At 55.2% G+C, this 17125-nt stretch overlaps 1 protein-coding gene across 4 annotated transcripts; it reads right to left on the bottom strand.

Moving 5' to 3' along the window:
• Positions 1-840: 840 nt before the first annotated feature.
• Positions 841-15777, bottom strand: ADAM8 (ADAM metallopeptidase domain 8). Of its 4 annotated transcripts, none has more exons than XM_040564267.1 (23): positions 15631-15777; positions 14533-14642; positions 12065-12141; positions 11694-11772; positions 10567-10643; positions 9217-9403; positions 8756-8821; positions 8598-8666; positions 7929-8098; positions 7774-7855; positions 6010-6158; positions 5627-5804; positions 4498-4641; positions 3796-3991; positions 3530-3629; positions 3263-3446; positions 3101-3178; positions 2890-2974; positions 2603-2717; positions 2315-2489; positions 2044-2145; positions 1816-1920; positions 841-1700 (listed from the first exon to the last, which is right to left on the bottom strand). In XM_040564267.1, the coding sequence occupies exons 1-23, from the start codon at positions 15686-15688 to the stop codon at positions 1650-1652; spliced, it is 2637 nt and encodes an 878-aa protein (XP_040420201.1). In that variant the 5' UTR covers positions 15689-15777; the 3' UTR covers positions 841-1649. The 4 variants fall into 4 exon arrangements, with proteins under 4 accessions (XP_040420201.1, XP_040420202.1, XP_040420203.1 ...); XM_040564268.1 differs by having other exon boundaries at positions 2044-2094; XM_040564269.1 differs by having other exon boundaries at positions 4498-4587.
• Between the last annotated feature and the right edge of the window lie 1348 nt (positions 15778-17125).

Genomic DNA, 17125 nt, shown 5'->3' with positions numbered 1-17125 from the left:
TGAGCGTGGCCTTGACACCTGGGATGGGCTTTGCTTCTTGCTCAGCTGGGAGGGCTGAGTGAGAACGTGGATGTAATGGGGAACATGGCTTTGAACTGGTTTTTCTCTCTGTTCAGAAGGGCCTGCATGCTCTTGTGACTAGAGGGGCTTGCTCCTGGATCGGCACCTTCTTTATAAAAAGCACTATACATATGTTCAAGTTTACATGCACAGTGTTGTGTTCTTTTTATAAAAACAATAAAACTATTTTGTTACCATTTCTTTGGTGGCTTTGTGTGTCTTAGAGCTGGTGTCGCTTTTTGCCGCTCACACAGCAGTAATGCTGCCTCCGGTGCGTCTCCTGTTGACTGCAACACTGGAAGCCCCTCAAGCATCCCAAGCTTTGCCAAGCTCAAAGAGAGCCACAGGATGGTGGAGCTGTGCAGTGAACATGGTATTTACAGCTTGTTCTGTCTCTACCCTCCACCCCCAGAGCTCGGGGTGGGAGCTGGGCTGCCACACATGCTGCAGCCATGTGATTCACACGGATCTAGCATGGAACCTTTCCCAGGGGCAGGGTCCTTGGGCAGAGATGTAAGGGACCCATGGGCTTTTCTTTTGACCACCGTGCTGATCTAACTGCCTGCAACTGGGAGAAGGCACTTGGCCCCTGCACCTCTGGCACAGGATCCAATTCAGCTCTAGCACTTTGCACTTGCCCACCATCCACACCTTCTTGCTAAGCACAATTAGCACTGAGCCCTGCAGCCCAGAGCTGTCCTCACATGGCTCTGGTACGATGTGGTGTATCATGTGTTCCCCCTCCTGCCCCAAAGCTATGATGTGACACCCCAAGCCACTACTGTCTTCAGTCTTTATTTGTATAAAAGCCCTCAGCCTAAATGATGTAAAAAAAAAAGGGGGAGGATCAATTTCACAACAAATGGCTCAAAGCGATCATGTAATCATCTTAAATTAACGGCCACAGTAAAAACGCACAGGGGAAATCTTATTTCAAGAGATCAGTAGCTTGAGTGGTAACTTCAGAGCTAAAAACCTGGTGGGGAGGGACACCACAGTGAAGCCAAGCCTGGCTCGGACCTGCCGGAGCCCCTGGCAAGATGTGTGGTGCGGCTGTCCCTGGCTACAGTGTCAGGTCTACGCAGCATCCCCATTGTGCCACCCCAGTGTGTTTAGGGCCAAGAGCTCCTTACTGTGGCCTCAACAGGGATGGTATGTGAGGAACGACACATTCACTATGTGTAGGGAGAAAGCAGCAGCACCCAGAGCACAGGACAGCCCGTAACAACCCAGGCTGGCCTCCAAATCAGAGCTGTCCCATCAGTGGCACCAAGAGGGGCTTGGGGGAGAAAAACGGGCATTGTTTGGGGGGGGGGGGGGGGTGTTCCTGGGGGGACAGTGGTGTCAGCATTGTCCCTGCTGCTGGTCTCCCTCTGACACTGAGCCCCCAGCTCATGGCTGTCTGGGCAATTCATAAAGCTACAAAGTCTGTTAAGGCACAACTCGAATATCTGTAAACATGGATGCTGTCCGGGGAGGTCCAGCAAGCGATTCAAGTACCGGTGACACAAGACACAGCGGCCCTCAGCCATCCTGCCAAAGTGCCAGCACCCACACCTCCTCTGCCGCAGTGACGGACACGTCCCAGGTCACCTTCTGGCTGCTGTCGGCTTCAGGGCCACCTTGGGGGGGATGTCCAGCTGCAACAACGAGGGGGTATTGGGGGGTGGATTGGCAAGGTCCCTGTGGGGCCTCTTGCTGCTGGTAGGGGACAGAAATGACACTGGGTATTGGGGGGCACTGGGCACAGCTCACCTGGGGCAGGACCAGGGATGAACATGGCTGAGACGAGAGGGTCAGAGGCTTAGTAGGAGGCACTGGTGGTGATGGTGACGGTGCTCCTGCCACCACACCGCAGGGCTGGGCAGAAGTGCAAGAGGCAAAGGTGAGGTGGACTCCCTGTAGGTGAGCCTGCGCTGCCCTGCTCCCCAGGCACCAGCCCCCACTCCATCCCAGCACCAGTGCTGTACTGGGGGCACCTACCTCCTTCCTCTTTAGGGCTGGCAGAGGCTTCCTGGGTGGCTTTGGCCTCTCCTGGGGACAGGAGAGGAGAGACTTGAGTCCTTCTGGCTGCTGGGAAGGGACCTGTGTGAGGGACAGCAGCCAGACTTCAGGGCAGAGGAACAGCTGCCCCGGGGAGTGGGGATGGTGCTGTCCACCAGGCAGGGACATCACACCCAGCAGAGGGATGTGGATGAGCCGGAGCCCAGGTCCACTGCAACTCCCACCCCAGGGCTTCAAGCTGCACTCCTACCTGCGGGACCGGGCGGCTGGGCACCAGGGGCCGGGTGCTGCGTGGGGCCGCTGTGGTGCTGAGCAGATTGGGGCTGCTGATGTCACGGTGGGACAGCTGGCTGCCGGGAGGCTGCAGCCGGCTCCCCTCCTGAAAGCCCGGGTTGGTGAGGCCAGTGGTGGTTCTGCTGGAGGTCCTGTGAGGCAAAGGACCGACAGGCAACATGGGCTGCTGCGGCCCCCCAGCCCTGAGCTTGTCCTGAGCTCGGCCTGTGTGCTTGTAGCTTAACCCTGCTGCAGGCCTTCTTACCCCTTCTGGAAGTACCTCATCCCTCTGCCTCTGAGCAGAACAACACCTCCGCCGAGCAGGATGCTGGAGAGTGCCAGCACGGACAGCACAGCAGCCAGGACCATGCTGCTGCCCCCTGCAAAGACACAGTTGGCACTGGGACAGGCACCCCAACGCCAAGAATGCCGCACGGGGGCAGAGGGGTGGCCAGCATGGCGGCAAGACACTGACCTCATCTCACGCTCCCACCTTGGCACAAGCACAAAGCTGAGAGAGATGATGCTGGCTGCGTGTACAAGGTGCCCTACCTGGTGTGAGCTCCAAAACCTTGTGCTGGCAGTATGGTGGTGCCCACCCTGGCTCACAGTGGCACTCCCGCTTGTGATTGCACACCTGAAACCAGGGAGGGCAGAGTCAAGGCAAGGAGGCAAAGTGAACGGCAGGGACTACCACCCAAGCTGCTTGGAGATGGAGAGCCCTGCTAGCTGCAGCCATGGGGAGCATGGAAGCACAACCTACCCCGTGGCTGTTACACTTTGCTGAGCAGTTCTTCTTGCCATAGACCAGAAGGTTCTGGCAGCGCCCAGCGTAGCAGACCTGGGGGTGGGTGGGAGGCTCTGAGCACAGCCCCATGGCTGGGAGTCACCTCCCACTGCCCCAGCACATCCCCTGGGCACTCACCATCTCCTCCCCACACTTGGTGCCAGTGGGCACCAGCCTGAGGTTAGCCACCAACTCGTTGCCATCGTTGCTGTCGAGAGCTGCTTTGCACTTGAATTGGCCAAAGGAGAGAGTGAAGAAGCCGCTGCCAAGGACAGGACTGGTGGTGTCACTCGTGCACAGCAGTGTGCCGCACTTCACATCCCTGTCAGCAGAGCAGCTGTGAGCCCTGAGGAGCTTTGCTTGCTCCCCAGGGTCAGAACTGAAAACAGGCTCCCTGCTCCTTACTTGGGGCTGCAGGGCCTCTTCCCAGACTCAGTCAGGCAGTGAAGTTTGAGGTCTTGCCTGCTGTTCTGCTTAAAGCATTCATCGGGAGCTACTCGGGCTGCTGCGGGAGGCACAGAGCAGAAGGATCACATGGAGCCAGAGCCTGCAGCAAGCCAACAGCAGCTGGCAGCAACATGAGGGCAGCTACCACCGGCCATCCCCGACACTAAGAACTGCCTGCCCCACCACCAGCCCTCTCCCGAGGTGGGGGGAGAGGGGAAAGCTACCTGCGCCCCAGAGCACACGGCACTGCTCAGCATGCGAGGGGCAGGCCCCGTTGTAGCAGTAGCCACTGCCACTCTGGCAGGGGATGCCGTTTTCCTGGAAGACATCCTCCGGGCACTCGGAGCTGAGGCCAGTGCAGTGCTCGGGAAGGTCACAGTCATTCTTGCTGGCCCGGCATATTGTGCCGGCAGCCTTCACCTGTGCAGAAAGAAGGCTGTTAGGAGCCACATGGGCACCACATCCCATTGCCCTGATCCAGGCCAGAGCCTGTCAGCACCCAGGTCTGTAAAGCATCTCTCTGCACCTCCAGAAAGGGGGATCCAGACACGGTGGCTTGTGCCATAGACAGATCTGTGCCAAAGACGGTACAAAGGTATTTGCTTTTGACTGAGCTACTGCACAGGAAGGGGACATACCACCAGACCAGCTGTTCCTGTACTTAAGTACTTCCCCCCATGCAGCACCTTGTGTTTTGCTTTTAGTTTGGGCTTGCCCCAGGGTCTTTTTACTGTCCTGTCCCTTCATATCAAGGCATTTCTTACACTGGGCAGCAGCAGAGGTCCTCCAGGCCCTTTGGCAGCCGTAGGCATGCATTGCCTCTGCCACAAAGCTCCTGAGGAGTTGGAGTGGGGGGTGGGGGAGAGTGGGCGTGATGCCCTAGCCAAACACTAGGCCTCCACCAGGTCTCCATCCCTGCACGGTACCTTGCAGTCCTGGCAGCAGTCACCTTGTGCGCACTTGGCCCCCTCTCTCAGCTGGCAGGTGGTGGCGTTGCAGCAGCGATCAAAGCACTCCTGTGAGACACAGCCAAAAATGGCTTGGTTTTGAGACAGCAGAGTCCAAGGTGGCTGGAGGAGGAGAAGCTGCATGGGGCCTGTGTGGGTGGGACCAAGGACCAAGGCTGCATGGGGCCTCCCATTACCACAGGACTGACAAGTCTCAGCTTTGCTTTAGCTGCAAGCTCCCAAGAGAAAACCACCATTGCCACGAACCCATACTGCAGAGAGAGCAGCAAAAGCCTTCCAAAAGAGGAAGGGGCTGAAACTCTCCCAAATGCCCCCAAAAGACTCTTTCCTTCTTTTTGGGGGGCTGCCAAGTTACTAGGGCAGTGTAACCATCATAGGCATAAAATGGCTCCAGGTTGAACCATGGGGCAAAAGCACAGCAACATCCTGGTCCAAAACTCAGCACTGGGGCCCTGCACTGTGGGTGTGAACTGTTCCTGCAGCGTCTTTACCCCCATTACCACCATAAAACCAGAAGACTACAAAAGATTTTTCATAAGATGTGGAGTCTGGAGGAAAACAGACATGACCTGGGCCCCTGGAAAGGTAGCACCCTTCGCAAATCTCCAAGAATGACACGGAGGATCTCTGTGCTCACTGCATGAGGAAGGCAATGGGTTCCTCCCCACAGGTCCCAGCACAGGAGATGTCCCCTGGCAGTTTGTGACAAAACTTCCCACTGTGTTGCACTGGGATGAGGAACAGCTAAACACACCTCTGGCGAGGACAATGCGCACTGATGTCCCCTTTCTTAGGCCATCTCTCCTGAGGACATGCTGGGGGATGTTTCTCTGGGGATGCCTTTCCTAGGAATGCTCCTGCTAAAACTACAGCCAGCTACATGAGGGGTGGGGAGCACACATCTCAGTTAACAAATGCCTTCCCCAAGCTATTTTTTGGCATGAACATAAGGAGCACAGGGAAGATGAGTCAGGAGGTCTTGCAAAGCCCAAAGGCAGGGAGGAAGCTTGCACAACCCTCTCTGAGTCTGAGTGAGGGGGTTTCAGGTCCCAGCCACCCCATTCCTTCCTGAGCGCCCAGGCTGTACCTCTGGCCTTCCGCAGTCGCACTGCTCTCCCCGCTCTACAAACCGGTTCCCACACACTGGCTCCCCGTACAGCTCATCCGCCCGGGGGACGTTCAGCAGGCAGCTGGTCCTGGGGTCCTTGAGGAACTGCCACATGTCCTGCTCACTGCAGCTGCTGAAGAGCCTGGGATAAGTCAGGCTGAAGGGGCACAAAACCAGGCAGTAGTGAGCACAGCGGAGCACTTGCAGGCCTTCCCACCCAGCAAAGGTCAGTTAACAAAGCGGTGAATGTTCTCCCAGACCTGACAGTCTCCCAGGCTTCACGCCAGCTCTCATCAGGACATCTAGAAATATCTGCTGCCCAGGGCTACTCTTCACTCTTTCTTCACATTTTCTCCACTCACCTGATCTTCGCTGCCATAACACATCCTCCTTGATCTTTGATGACAGGACAGTGGCAGCCAACAATATCTTCATCATGAGACATCCCTAGGTTGTGTCCCATCTCATGAGCCATGGTGGATGCAGCACCGATAGGATCCATGCTGTGGTCCTATGGAACAAGAAGGGAAATGTGGTTGGAGAATCACAGAATATTAGGGATTGAAAGGGACTTTGAAAGATCATCTAGTCCAGTCCCCGTGCCAGAGCAGGAATACCTAAATCATGTCACACAGGACCGCACCCAGGCGGGTTTTGAAAGTCTCCAGAGAAGGAGACTCCACAACCCTCCTGGGCAGCCTGTTCCAGTGCTGTCACCCTCACTGTAAAAAAGTTTCGTCTCATATTTAAGCGGAACCTCCTATGTTCCAGCTTGCATCCATTGCCCCTTGTCCTATCATTGGGTGTCACCGAGAAGAGCCTGACTCCATCCTCCTGACACTCCCCCTTTACATATTTGTAAATATAAACGTTCATATGGTCACCCCTCAGTCTCCTCGTAAAAAAGGCTAAAGAGACACAGCTCCCTCAGCCTTTCCTCATAAGGGAGATGCTCCACTCCCTTAATCATCCTCGTGGCTCTGCACTGGACTCTCTCAAACAGTTCCCTGTCCTTCTTGAACTGAGGGGCCCAGAACTGGATGCAATATTCTAGATGTGGTCTCACCAGGACAGAGTAGAGGGGGAGGAGAACCTCTCTCAACCTACTGACCACACCCCTTCAGATACACCCCAGGATGCCATCAGCCTTCTTGGCCACAAGGGCACAGTGCTGGCTCATGGTCATCCAGCTGTCCACCAGGACCCCCAGGTCCCTCTCCCCTTCACTGCTCTCCAGCAGGGCAGTCCCCAACCTACACTGGTGTCTGGGTTTTTTCTTGCCCAGATGCAGGACTCTACACTTGCCCTCTTTATATTTCATTCAGTTTCTCCCCGCCCAATTCATCCAGCAGAACGCTGGATGGCAGCACAGCCTTCTGGCGTGTCAGCCACTCCTCCCAGTTCAGTGTCATCAGCAAACTTGCTGCCGGTGCACTCCATTCCCTCATCCAAGTTGTCAATGAATATATTAAACGACACTGGTCCCAGGACCGACCCTTGAGGGACTCCACTAGATACAGGACTCCAAACAGGGATGGAGCATCCACTGTTTCTGTAGGCAGCCTGTTCCAGTGCCTAACCACCCTCTGAGTAAAGAATTTCTTCCTAATACCTAATCTAAATCTACCATCTCTTAGATTAAAACCATTACCCCTTTTCCTATCACCACACCCCCTGAAAAAAAGTCCCTCCACAGCTTTCCTGTAGTACCCCTGTAGGTACTGGAAGGCTGCTATAACATCTCCCTAGAGATTTCTCTTCTCTAGACTGAGGTAACTGAAGACAAAAGCTGAGCCTGGTCTCACAGCCTCTGAAGAACTTCAGACTGGGCTCTGAGGGGCATAAGTCAGCATAGATACAGCAGCTACCTTGAAATGCTGCTTTGCGTGTCGCACAGTTGACTGCTCATGTTCCAGCAAAGGATGTCAGCCCTGGGGAGGAATGGATGGACGAGAAGCATAGACAAGATGACCAAAGACCAACTGCAGGTCAAGTCCCAACCATGTGATAGGTGGTGTGAGAAGCCCCGTGTCCATAGAGCAACTCTGGGATTCTTTTTATTGCTCAGGTACCTCAGAGACCTCTGCTGCCGCCCTTGTGGCATGTGCCTAGGCAGTGGGACCCACCTGATTGACACCGCCTGAGTCCCTGGTGCACATCGCAAGCTTCTTTGCCAGCCCTACGGTCGTGTCATGGAAGTCTACACCACTGTGGGAAGGAAAAGTGACCATGAGCATGGAATCTCTGTGCCAGCTGGGAAGCACCCATCCAGCCTGCTTACGTGATCAGCTGGGCATTGTCATGCTGCTTCCTCTTCAGCAGCTCCGTCTCCCGCCAGCGGAGGAAGTTCTCCAGTGTCACCTCTGCATTGCGACTGACGGTGATTTTATCCCTGTTGCTCCACACCTCCAAGCCAATCAAGGCCACACGCAGGCCCAGAGGCTGGTAAAGCTGCAAAGGAATACAGGCTAGAGGGAGTGCTTGTACCTTAGCCGCACAGCAGAGGAACAGTCTCACCTCCCCTGGGAACTTGTTGCCCAGCCAACCCCCCCCTCCCAGCAATACTATATGAGGTCTAGCACCTCAAGTCCCCCTCACAAAATAGCATGAGCTGGGCTAAACGATGTAGACAGGTCCTCCCTTTTCTTGAGGGCATCTGTAGGACATGCTCCCGGAACAAATTCCCTGCTGTCCCCTCATGTGAGGTACCTAACTGAGAGCTCAGAGGCAGCCTTCACATGCTCCTGAGGACTCCAGGTAGAGCCAAGCCTCAATGCCTACTTTGCGCACCCTGCTGGCCCGCAGAGTTGGTCACCCTCTGGTCACCTATCTAATGGTGTGAGGTTGGCTCCGGCTCTACCACAGATCTCTCCCGGCTTTGACTGGGGTGACCGGGGCCCGTGCTAGCACTGCATGAGTAGGGAAGGTAAGCTGGCACCCTGGGGCTCACCTTGTCAACATGGTTCACAATTTCCTTCATGCGGTTCTGCACCCTGCGCAAGTCCTTGTATTTTCTGAACTAGGGGAAGGACACAGAGATAGTCCCAAGTTGGCTTCCAGTTCCCAGCAGCCATGTAGGAGTGAAAGCACAAACTCACCCTCCCTTACCTCTTCATTGTCCACAACCAGGACAAGCTCCACGTATCGGGGCCCTTTGTGTAACTGGGCTGATTTCTGGAAGGGAAGACAAAAGTGAGCGCAGAAAAAAGCACAGCTCTCTGGTTTGCTAAGCCCTGTCGTTGACCGTCCTGTGGGATTTGTTGGAACCTCAGGCACCTTCCAGTGCTATGCAAGGCTAGTGGCTCTTCTAACTCTGCTTTCTGAGGTTATTTTGCCCAGGTGTTTCAGACATCTTCCAACACACAAGGAAAAGCTCCAGCCTGCTACTGCTGTAAGGCAGGAGAGAGGCTCTGTGAGACCCTGTGTGGGACTGCACCAGGCAAGGAGCAGGGCAAGGGGACGGAAGCATCTCCATGCAATGCAGCATGGCCCAGCTCTCTCCTGGGCTTCACAGACCCTAGGCTCTCAAAAACTCAGCTATGGCAAGGAGAAGCAATGTGATCCTTAACCCAGCGATAGAGCTTCATGGGTGCAGCAATTTTAGGGTCGTGGTCATACTCCAGGGTGGCACCGGCCTCTTGGCATGCGCCGCGCTTTGTCCTGAGGTGGGCAGCTCTGTACACCGCATGCCAGCCGGCCTCATCCTCCTCCAGAGGCTTCAGCAGGAAGGTGGTCTCATTCACTTGGAAAAAGCCACTGCCAAGAGAGAGGGCAGGCATCAGGCTGGGGCGGTGTCATGCCAGCAACCTCACAGACACTGTGCAGGATGGACAGACCCCACACCAGCCCTGTGAGGACCTGCGATACTACACACAGCCATATAGGAAAGCACCCACCACTTAACCCACTCTTCTGTGGCTCCCCTAGGTAGTTGGGATGAGTTACGGGCCATTCGCAGGCCATGGCAGTCAGGTCCTCCTGGCCACATGCAGGACACCACAAACAGCAAAAAATCCTAAGCAGCTCTTGGGCCGCACTTTAATCCCTAGCCACTGTGCAGAGGAAAAGCCAGGGACTTTTTGCCTCTTCCCTGCAACTTTGTCTTGTCTTTCTGCGCCTGCATTATCCCATGCTCTGTGTGTATCGTTATGCTGCTTGTCCTGCCTGTGAATATCTTGTCCTCCTGCTACACAAACATATTACATGTCCCATGTATGCACAAGCTGTGCTGAGCCAGGGTCCCTGCAGACACAACCACTGCTCTCAAAACAAGGAACCAGCTGCCACAGAGCTGCAGCAGGCGCTTGTCCTGCAACCTGGCATTTGTTCATCCTGCTAACACAGTTGCTGAGGACCTCCACTGCTGCAGAGACAACTTGTCCTTCTCACACATACCCCTGAAAGACAACCCTTCCTCCCCAGCTACTAGATTTATTCTCTTGCAATTTCTGGCTGTCAGCTGAGCTTTTTTAAGAATAGCAGAATGCAAATCTTGCATGGCAAACTGAGCAACCCCGCATGGAGCTGGGGGCTCAGGTTCCTCTGCAAGGGCACTTTCAGCTACTTCAGCAGAAGGTAGAGCCAAAGCAGATTTTTGAGGAAGGAGCAGCAGCACTGCCAGAAGCTTGGGGAGAGCAAGTTTGGTGTGGCAGAGTGGATGGCTCTGGTACCATTTGCAGACCCAGGGAAAGTGCTGCCTGCCCTGACCTCCTGTCCTGCTCAGCTTTCCATTTTCACTCGGTCCCATGAATCACTCCCCCAGAAGTGACAATGTAAAACTTTGCGGCTATTTTCCCTGCTAGGCACTGAGCCACAGAGCCATGCACACTCAGTATGTGGGGAAAGAATGTCTTTTGTTTTCCCTTTTCTTCCCTACTGCCCCTGACCAAACTGTGCCCCGGGGAAGCCGCAGGTCCTACCTGAGCCCACCACAGGTGCTGATGCTTGCTGCAGAGTCTGTGTACCCCACAACGTGGCCTTGGTAAAAGCAGTGATCCTGAAACCCAGAAAAGAGGTGTCTGACCAATCTGGCCTTCTGCAATGGAGTGATTACATCAGTGGACAAGGGAAGACCAATTGATGTCATCTACCTGGACTTCTGTATGGCCTTTGATATGGCAACACTCTTGCCTCTACATTGGAGAGACACAGATTTGATGGATGGACTATTTGGTGGATAAGGAATTGCCTGGGTGGCCACATTCATAGAGTTGCAGTCAACGGCTCAATGTCTAAATGGAGACCAGTAGCAAGTGGTGTCCCTCAAGGGGCCATGCCGGGACCAATACTATTTAATATCTTAATCAGTGACATGGACAGTGGGATTGAGTACACCCTCAGCAAGTCTGTGAATGACACCAAGCTGAGTGGTGTGGTTGATATGCTACTGGGAAGGGATATCACCCAGAGGGAATTGGACATGGCACAAGGATGATCAAGGGGCTGGAGCACCTCTCCTATGAAGACAGGCTGAGGGAGTTGGGGTTGTTCAGCCTAGAGAAGAGAAGGCTCCAGGGAGACCTTCTAGAACCCTTCCAGTGCCTAAAGGGGGGTGCAGGAAAGCTGGGGGGGGGGAGGGTGTACTTTTTACATGTGCCTGTAGCACTATGACAAGGTGAAATTGTTTTAAACTAGAAGAGGTTAGATTTAGATCAGATATACAAAAGAATTGTTTTACAATGAGGGTGTGAGACACCGGAACAAGCTGACTGGAGGAGCTTGACTGCTGGAAGTGTTCAAAGTCAGGCTGGATGGGGCTTTGGGCAACCTGATCTAGTGAAAGCTGTCCCTGCCCATGGCAGGCGCTTGGAGTCGGTCCCAGCTCATGGCAGGGGGCTTGGAGTGGGTCCCAGCTCATGGCAGGGGGCTTGGAGTGGGTCCCAGCTCATGGCAGCGGCTTGGAGTGGGTCTCAGCACAGCCCTGGAGGCATCTCAGCCCTCCAGGAAGCATGATGAAGCCTCCAGGAAGCATGATGAAGCCTCTGTATCATTGGTGGTGGCCCAAAAACTCCTCTTCCAGGAGGCTGCTGTTACTCCAGACCCATACCTGGACATCTGGCTTCTCTGTGATCTCTGTGCCATCAGCCAAGTAGTGTGTCTCAGTGTAATGCTGTCCCAGCAGCTCCCTGCAGATCAGGAAAGGAAGCAGCATCAGAAGAAACATCAGCTTTGGGGAGAGGACGGCTAGAAAGCAAGGCAGGGGGGTTCCATGTCGCTCCAGACCTCCCAAGCCAAATCCGACCCTCCTGACCCACAGCACATTCGACACTCCCAAGAGCTCCCAGCATGGCTTTATTTTCCCAGTGTGGGTCTGGGCTGATGGCTTTGGTGGCCAGAGCTGTGATGTCGGGCCCCTGAGAAGTGACGTGCAGCAGGGTGGTAAGTGAGCCTGTCCAGGGCCTGCCCACCCACACTCACTTGTTCTTCTCTAGGTGCAGAAGGTAGTCCCTGCCTTCAGCTTGGATGCTGTAGAGGACATGGTCCAGGTAGGTGCTCTGCAGGAAAAAAGATGATGGCACAAGTCAACACAAACTGCAGAAAGGATGGCTCCATTGCCCTGATCCTGCACATCCTTCCTGCTGGAAGGCAACTGTGGGATGGGGAGACTTGCTCCTCACTAGCCACGTGTAAGCTCACCCTGAAAGCATCCAGCAAAGACACAGGAAATCAGACAAAAAGAAAGCATGCAGGCAATAATGTGAATCCCCAGCACATCCTGAGATAACAAGCAGGTCACCAGCAATGAAGCTGAGTCAGCAAAGGCTGGTTTCCCGTGTCTGACACATGGCTGCAGATGGCAACATCAGAAACTGAAGTTTCCTGCTCATCAGTCACAAGAGCTCCTTTTCTGGGACTGAGTTCAGAACTTACTCACAGGCTGAACCACAAAGATCCCTGGTGCCCAACTGCTTTCATCAGCAGAGTCTCCCTTATCTCTGCCTGATCTAACATGAATATGATGAATGGAAAATAACCTGATTTGGATTCTTGTCTGTTACTGACGGTAAAGTTCAGTCTCGTTGTGTTGGATTCCTCCCTCTCCCCCCCCCCCAGTATCACCATAGTGCTGGTGGAAGGGACCCAAAGGTGTCTCAAGCATGCCCTATGGTCCCTAGGACCAAGTCAGCGTGGCCAAGGCCCAGAGCCCCCATGGAGATGCTGTACATCCCCAGAGAGCAGGGCTGCTCCACCTTTATGGGAAGATTTGTTTTCCACTGGGCAAAGATCCCATGTGATCCCCCATCCTTGGAGGTTGGGACAGAGACCTCCAGAGATCCCAGCTCCCCAGGGCTGCTGGGAGAGACAGTGAGGAATGTGGGACCTGAGACCTCCTCAGCCACTGCTGCAGCAAGGAGACAGTGCCTCGAGGCGCATCCTCAGCTCTTATGGATCCTGGAGTGGAGACTCAAGCAAACTGGAAAGTGAGGGCTCACATTCCTCCTGGATGAGGTGTCTGGCTTCTGCCTGGGTGGATGGTGATGGTACCTATAGTCATCACGGAGCCTGGTCAGGTAGAGGGGCTTTCCTGCCCTTGGTCACCCTCAGTTCCTGCCGCCTGTCTTTCCAGCTTGCATTGCTGCTGGCAGCAATCAGCTGCCGGCCACAAAATGCTCTCACAGGTCCCTGGCAAATTCTTCTCTCATGAACAATGTCTCCCATATGACATGTCTGTCCAGCACCCGCAGACAAAGTGGTGCTTTGTTATTGTTGGCAGTGCTGGAGGCTTTAAGAAATTGCAGAAAAGCAATTCAGAGGGGAGAGGAGGGAAGAGAGCAGTCTCTTGGAGACAACCACAGGGTGAGGAGAAGAAAAAAAAATATGATAAAGATTCCCCACAACACACCCAGCCACACATCAGAGGATGCCACTGCATCCTGCAAAGCCCGAGGCTTGGCTGCCACCATCCAGGAGAACTTGTCCAGCCCAAGTTCCTCAAAGCCCTTCATGCTCCTCCTCCAGGACCCTTTCTTGTGGGGGAGCAGAGAGATGCAAAGAGAGGGGCAAAGATGCCCAGTGGCACAGATGGTGTCTTTAAATAGCAACGTTTTTCTCATGGACAAGTTTAGGTTTCTAGAGCAGAGAAAACAGATGCTTTCGGGGAGTGTTTTTGAAGCTATTTTATCAGAAAGGGTTTGAATCACAGATGAACATGCTGTATGAAGAGTTTACTAGGAAACAAATGTCCTCAACCCCTCCATCTCCTCAGGTGCTAAAATTGGTGCTTTTCACTCCTAAAACACAAATCCATGTATTTGGCTGATCTTCACTTCTTTCAAGGCGATGTGGAAAGCCTCTCTGAGTTCAAGGCCGTCATCACATGAACGCCTGCCCTGAGCACTCAAAAATCATGAGTCAAACCCCATTCCCTCCCTCAGATTACAAGGTTTCTGAAAAGAAAATAACTCTGAGTTTCTTTCATGTGGGTTTCTGAAACTTTCTGATTCTTATTTCCTGGCCCCAAAGGATGAAAAAAAAAAAAAAACAACTTAAGCAAACACAGCAAGAAAAGTGCTTAAAGCTCAGCAAGAATCTGCAAACTCCTACTTAAGTAAAGACCAGATATCACAAGATCAGTGCAAGACTGCAAGGGGCAGCCACACTACATAACATTGCCAAAGAAAGCACTAAACATTGCCCTCCCTGAGAGTCCTTCCTGCTATCAGCCCCTATTTTGACCTGAAACTACCCAGAAAAGTTGTTGTGATCATATACCTCCATCCTCTGGAGTGGACACAACATGCTGTATCATTCAACCAGTGCAGACACCTGGCTAAAGAGGTCCAGCTCTGAGCTCGGGCCTCTGCTGACCAAAGCCCTGCTGGACACCCCGAGACGCAGTGAGGATGGCTGTGCAGAGATGGAATTTGGGAGGCAACACTACTCACAGGTGATGCAGAGAGGTCCCTCTTCCCCCGGGGCTCCAGCACCCTGCGTGGCATCACCATCTCATACTGCTCGACATGGGCCAGCTCCTCCTCTGGCCCACTAGAGACGCCTGGAAAATTCAAAGGGGGAAAATTCAAAATTCATCTGTGTTTTGAGCTTGCCACCTTTGCAACCCTTGTTTTTTGATGTCAGAAAGCAGAGGTTCCTCAGCACAGGAGGGAGCCAGCCGGGCCAGCAGTGGAGCAAAGTGCCCGTCTGCGGTGCCTGGAGCCTCACACATGGTGCCCGAGCAGAGCCAGCAGCCTTTGCTGCCACCCCCTCGGCTGGCTGAGTCACAGTTCCCCCGCCGGCACATCTCGGGCTGCCGATGACAAATCCCCCCCCCCTCCCGCCCGCCCTTCTCGCAGGAGTTTCATCCAGGTGCAATTGCATAATGCCGCACACCCCGTGGGATGGCAGCATGGCACGGGGCAGAGGTCACCGGGAGCACATCTGTGGTGGGGACCGGTGTCAGACGGGGGCTTCTCTGGCTGTAGGAGGCGAGCCAGGCGCTTGGGCTCAGTGCCCCGTTTGCCATCCCCTGCCCTTGAGTGAGTGTGAGGTGGCGGATGGTGCATGGAGAGGTGATGGAGAGTGGGGTGGTGGTGGAGACTGAGGTGATGGAGAGTGGGGAGGTGATGGAGAGTGAGGAGGTGATGGAGAGTGGGGAGGTGATGGAGAGTGGGGTGGTGATGGAGACTGAGGTGATGGAGAGTGAGGTGATGGAGAGTGAGGAGGTGATGGAGAGTAGGGAGGTGATGGAGAGTGGGGCAGTGCTGGAGCGTGGGACGGCGATGGAGTCTGGGGCGGCAATGGCAGTGATGACCACCAGCCCCCAGCCCGGCACCGGAGCTCTGCCTCCCACCTGAAGCAGCCGAAATCTTCCCGACCGAGCCGTCCTGAAAAGCCAGCACCCCTCCGGCCAGCAATCCCGCTGCTGCCGCGCCCCGCGAGCATCCCCGCGCACCCACCCGCGACGCTCCTCTCCGTGGGGCCAGCGCCCGCGGGAAACCCCTCGCCGCTTCCCCGGAGCCCTGGGCACCTCCGCCCGTTCTCACCGTGGCCGAGCAGCAGCAGCAGCCCCAGCAGCCGGAGGAGGACGAGCGTCGGGACCATGGCTCGGCACTGCCCGGCCCCAGCCGCTCCGCGCCGCGCCGCGCCGGCAGCCCCCGCCCGGCGTGACTCACCCACGGGCGGCGGGACGGGACGGGACAGGGCGGGACGGGCCGCGGATGGGGCCGCCCCCGGCAGGGGGGTCCGTGGGGCCGGGGCTGGGCCGGGGCGGGTAGACTACGAGAGGAACGCAGCAGGGCGCCCCCCACCCCCCCGCTTCCCGTGGCGGGGATTCGCCCAGGACAGCCGTCAGGCGAGGGGGGGATGGGGACGGGGGCAGCCCCGGGTGCAGGCGCTGCGGCGGCCGCGTGGCCGTGGAGGAGAACCGCATCTTGGCCCTGGGGAGGGAAACGCGGCTGGTGTCGCTTGCTTGTGGTCATGGGTTCCTTCCCGAGGGCTCACAGGACCCAAAGCTGCTGGGTTCTGGAGGCCTGGGTCTCCACTGGCCTCCAACTCCTTGCCACGACCTGAGGATGGGTGCTGCTTGGAGAGCCCCCCTCCTCTCCTGGGGTCTCCTGGGCTCAGGGACCTCGTGCTGGTTGTGGCTCTGCTTCATGTCCTCGGGCCAGTGGCTCTGTCCTGTGTCACCATTGCAAGTCACTGGGGTTTACTCACCGTCCTTTGCCTCTTGGCCAGGGTGTCCTGGGGAGCCTCAGGGACCTTGGTGGCCTGCAGCTGGGGTGCTGTCTACCTATTAGAACCCTTTTCCTGCCTAGTTTTTCCTTCCAGTACTTTCACCCAAACACTCCTAGTCAGGTCTGTTCATAACAATATTATTATTTATATTACGGTTGTCCCCACTGCGACGACCATGCTTGCAAGTCGTGCAGAGCTGAGCAGGCCTTGAAGGACCCACGGGCCACAGCAGGCGACCTGGCTCACAGGAGAGATACAGACTGGTCAAGCAACAACAAGCTTCTCCAGACACTCTGAGACCCGACCTGTGGGACGTGAGGCTGCTGAATTCAGTCTTTCCTTGCCACTCTCCTGGCACAAGAATGCTATGCAGCCGTTTGTGGAGGGAAGACACAAAGATGCCTCCTGCTCCATGCTAGCAGGAAGATGTCCAACCTGGCCTGCCCTTGGAGAGGGTGTATCTCTGTGGCGATCTGTCTGAATACCCCCAAACCTTCAAAGTTGCCACTCAGTCAAGCAAATAGCCACTTGTGGGTCAGTTTTTGGGCAGCTGAAGTTACCTGTCAGTGTGTTCTCATGCTGGGGACACTGGACGGGGCTTGCACACTCTCCCCATGGCCAATGGCCAGGACAACACCTTACAAGAATGAGTGTAAATGGTGTATGCGTGTGAAGCAGGATGCAGAAAACCCTGGAGGGTGTTCACAAGAGAGATGACCAACAACTGGATTAAACAGTAACCCAGGGAGCTTCAAAGGGGCTTTTGAAGCAAAGCAGCAATCAGCCTAACAGCCTACAAAGCTG

Source organism: Cygnus olor, chromosome 7 (genome assembly GCF_009769625.2).
Source record: "Cygnus olor isolate bCygOlo1 chromosome 7, bCygOlo1.pri.v2, whole genome shotgun sequence".
NCBI classification, from domain to species: Eukaryota; Metazoa; Chordata; class Aves; order Anseriformes; family Anatidae; genus Cygnus; species Cygnus olor.
The sequence above is the reverse complement of the archived record's forward strand: the minus strand, read 5'-3'. Positions and strand labels throughout refer to the sequence as shown.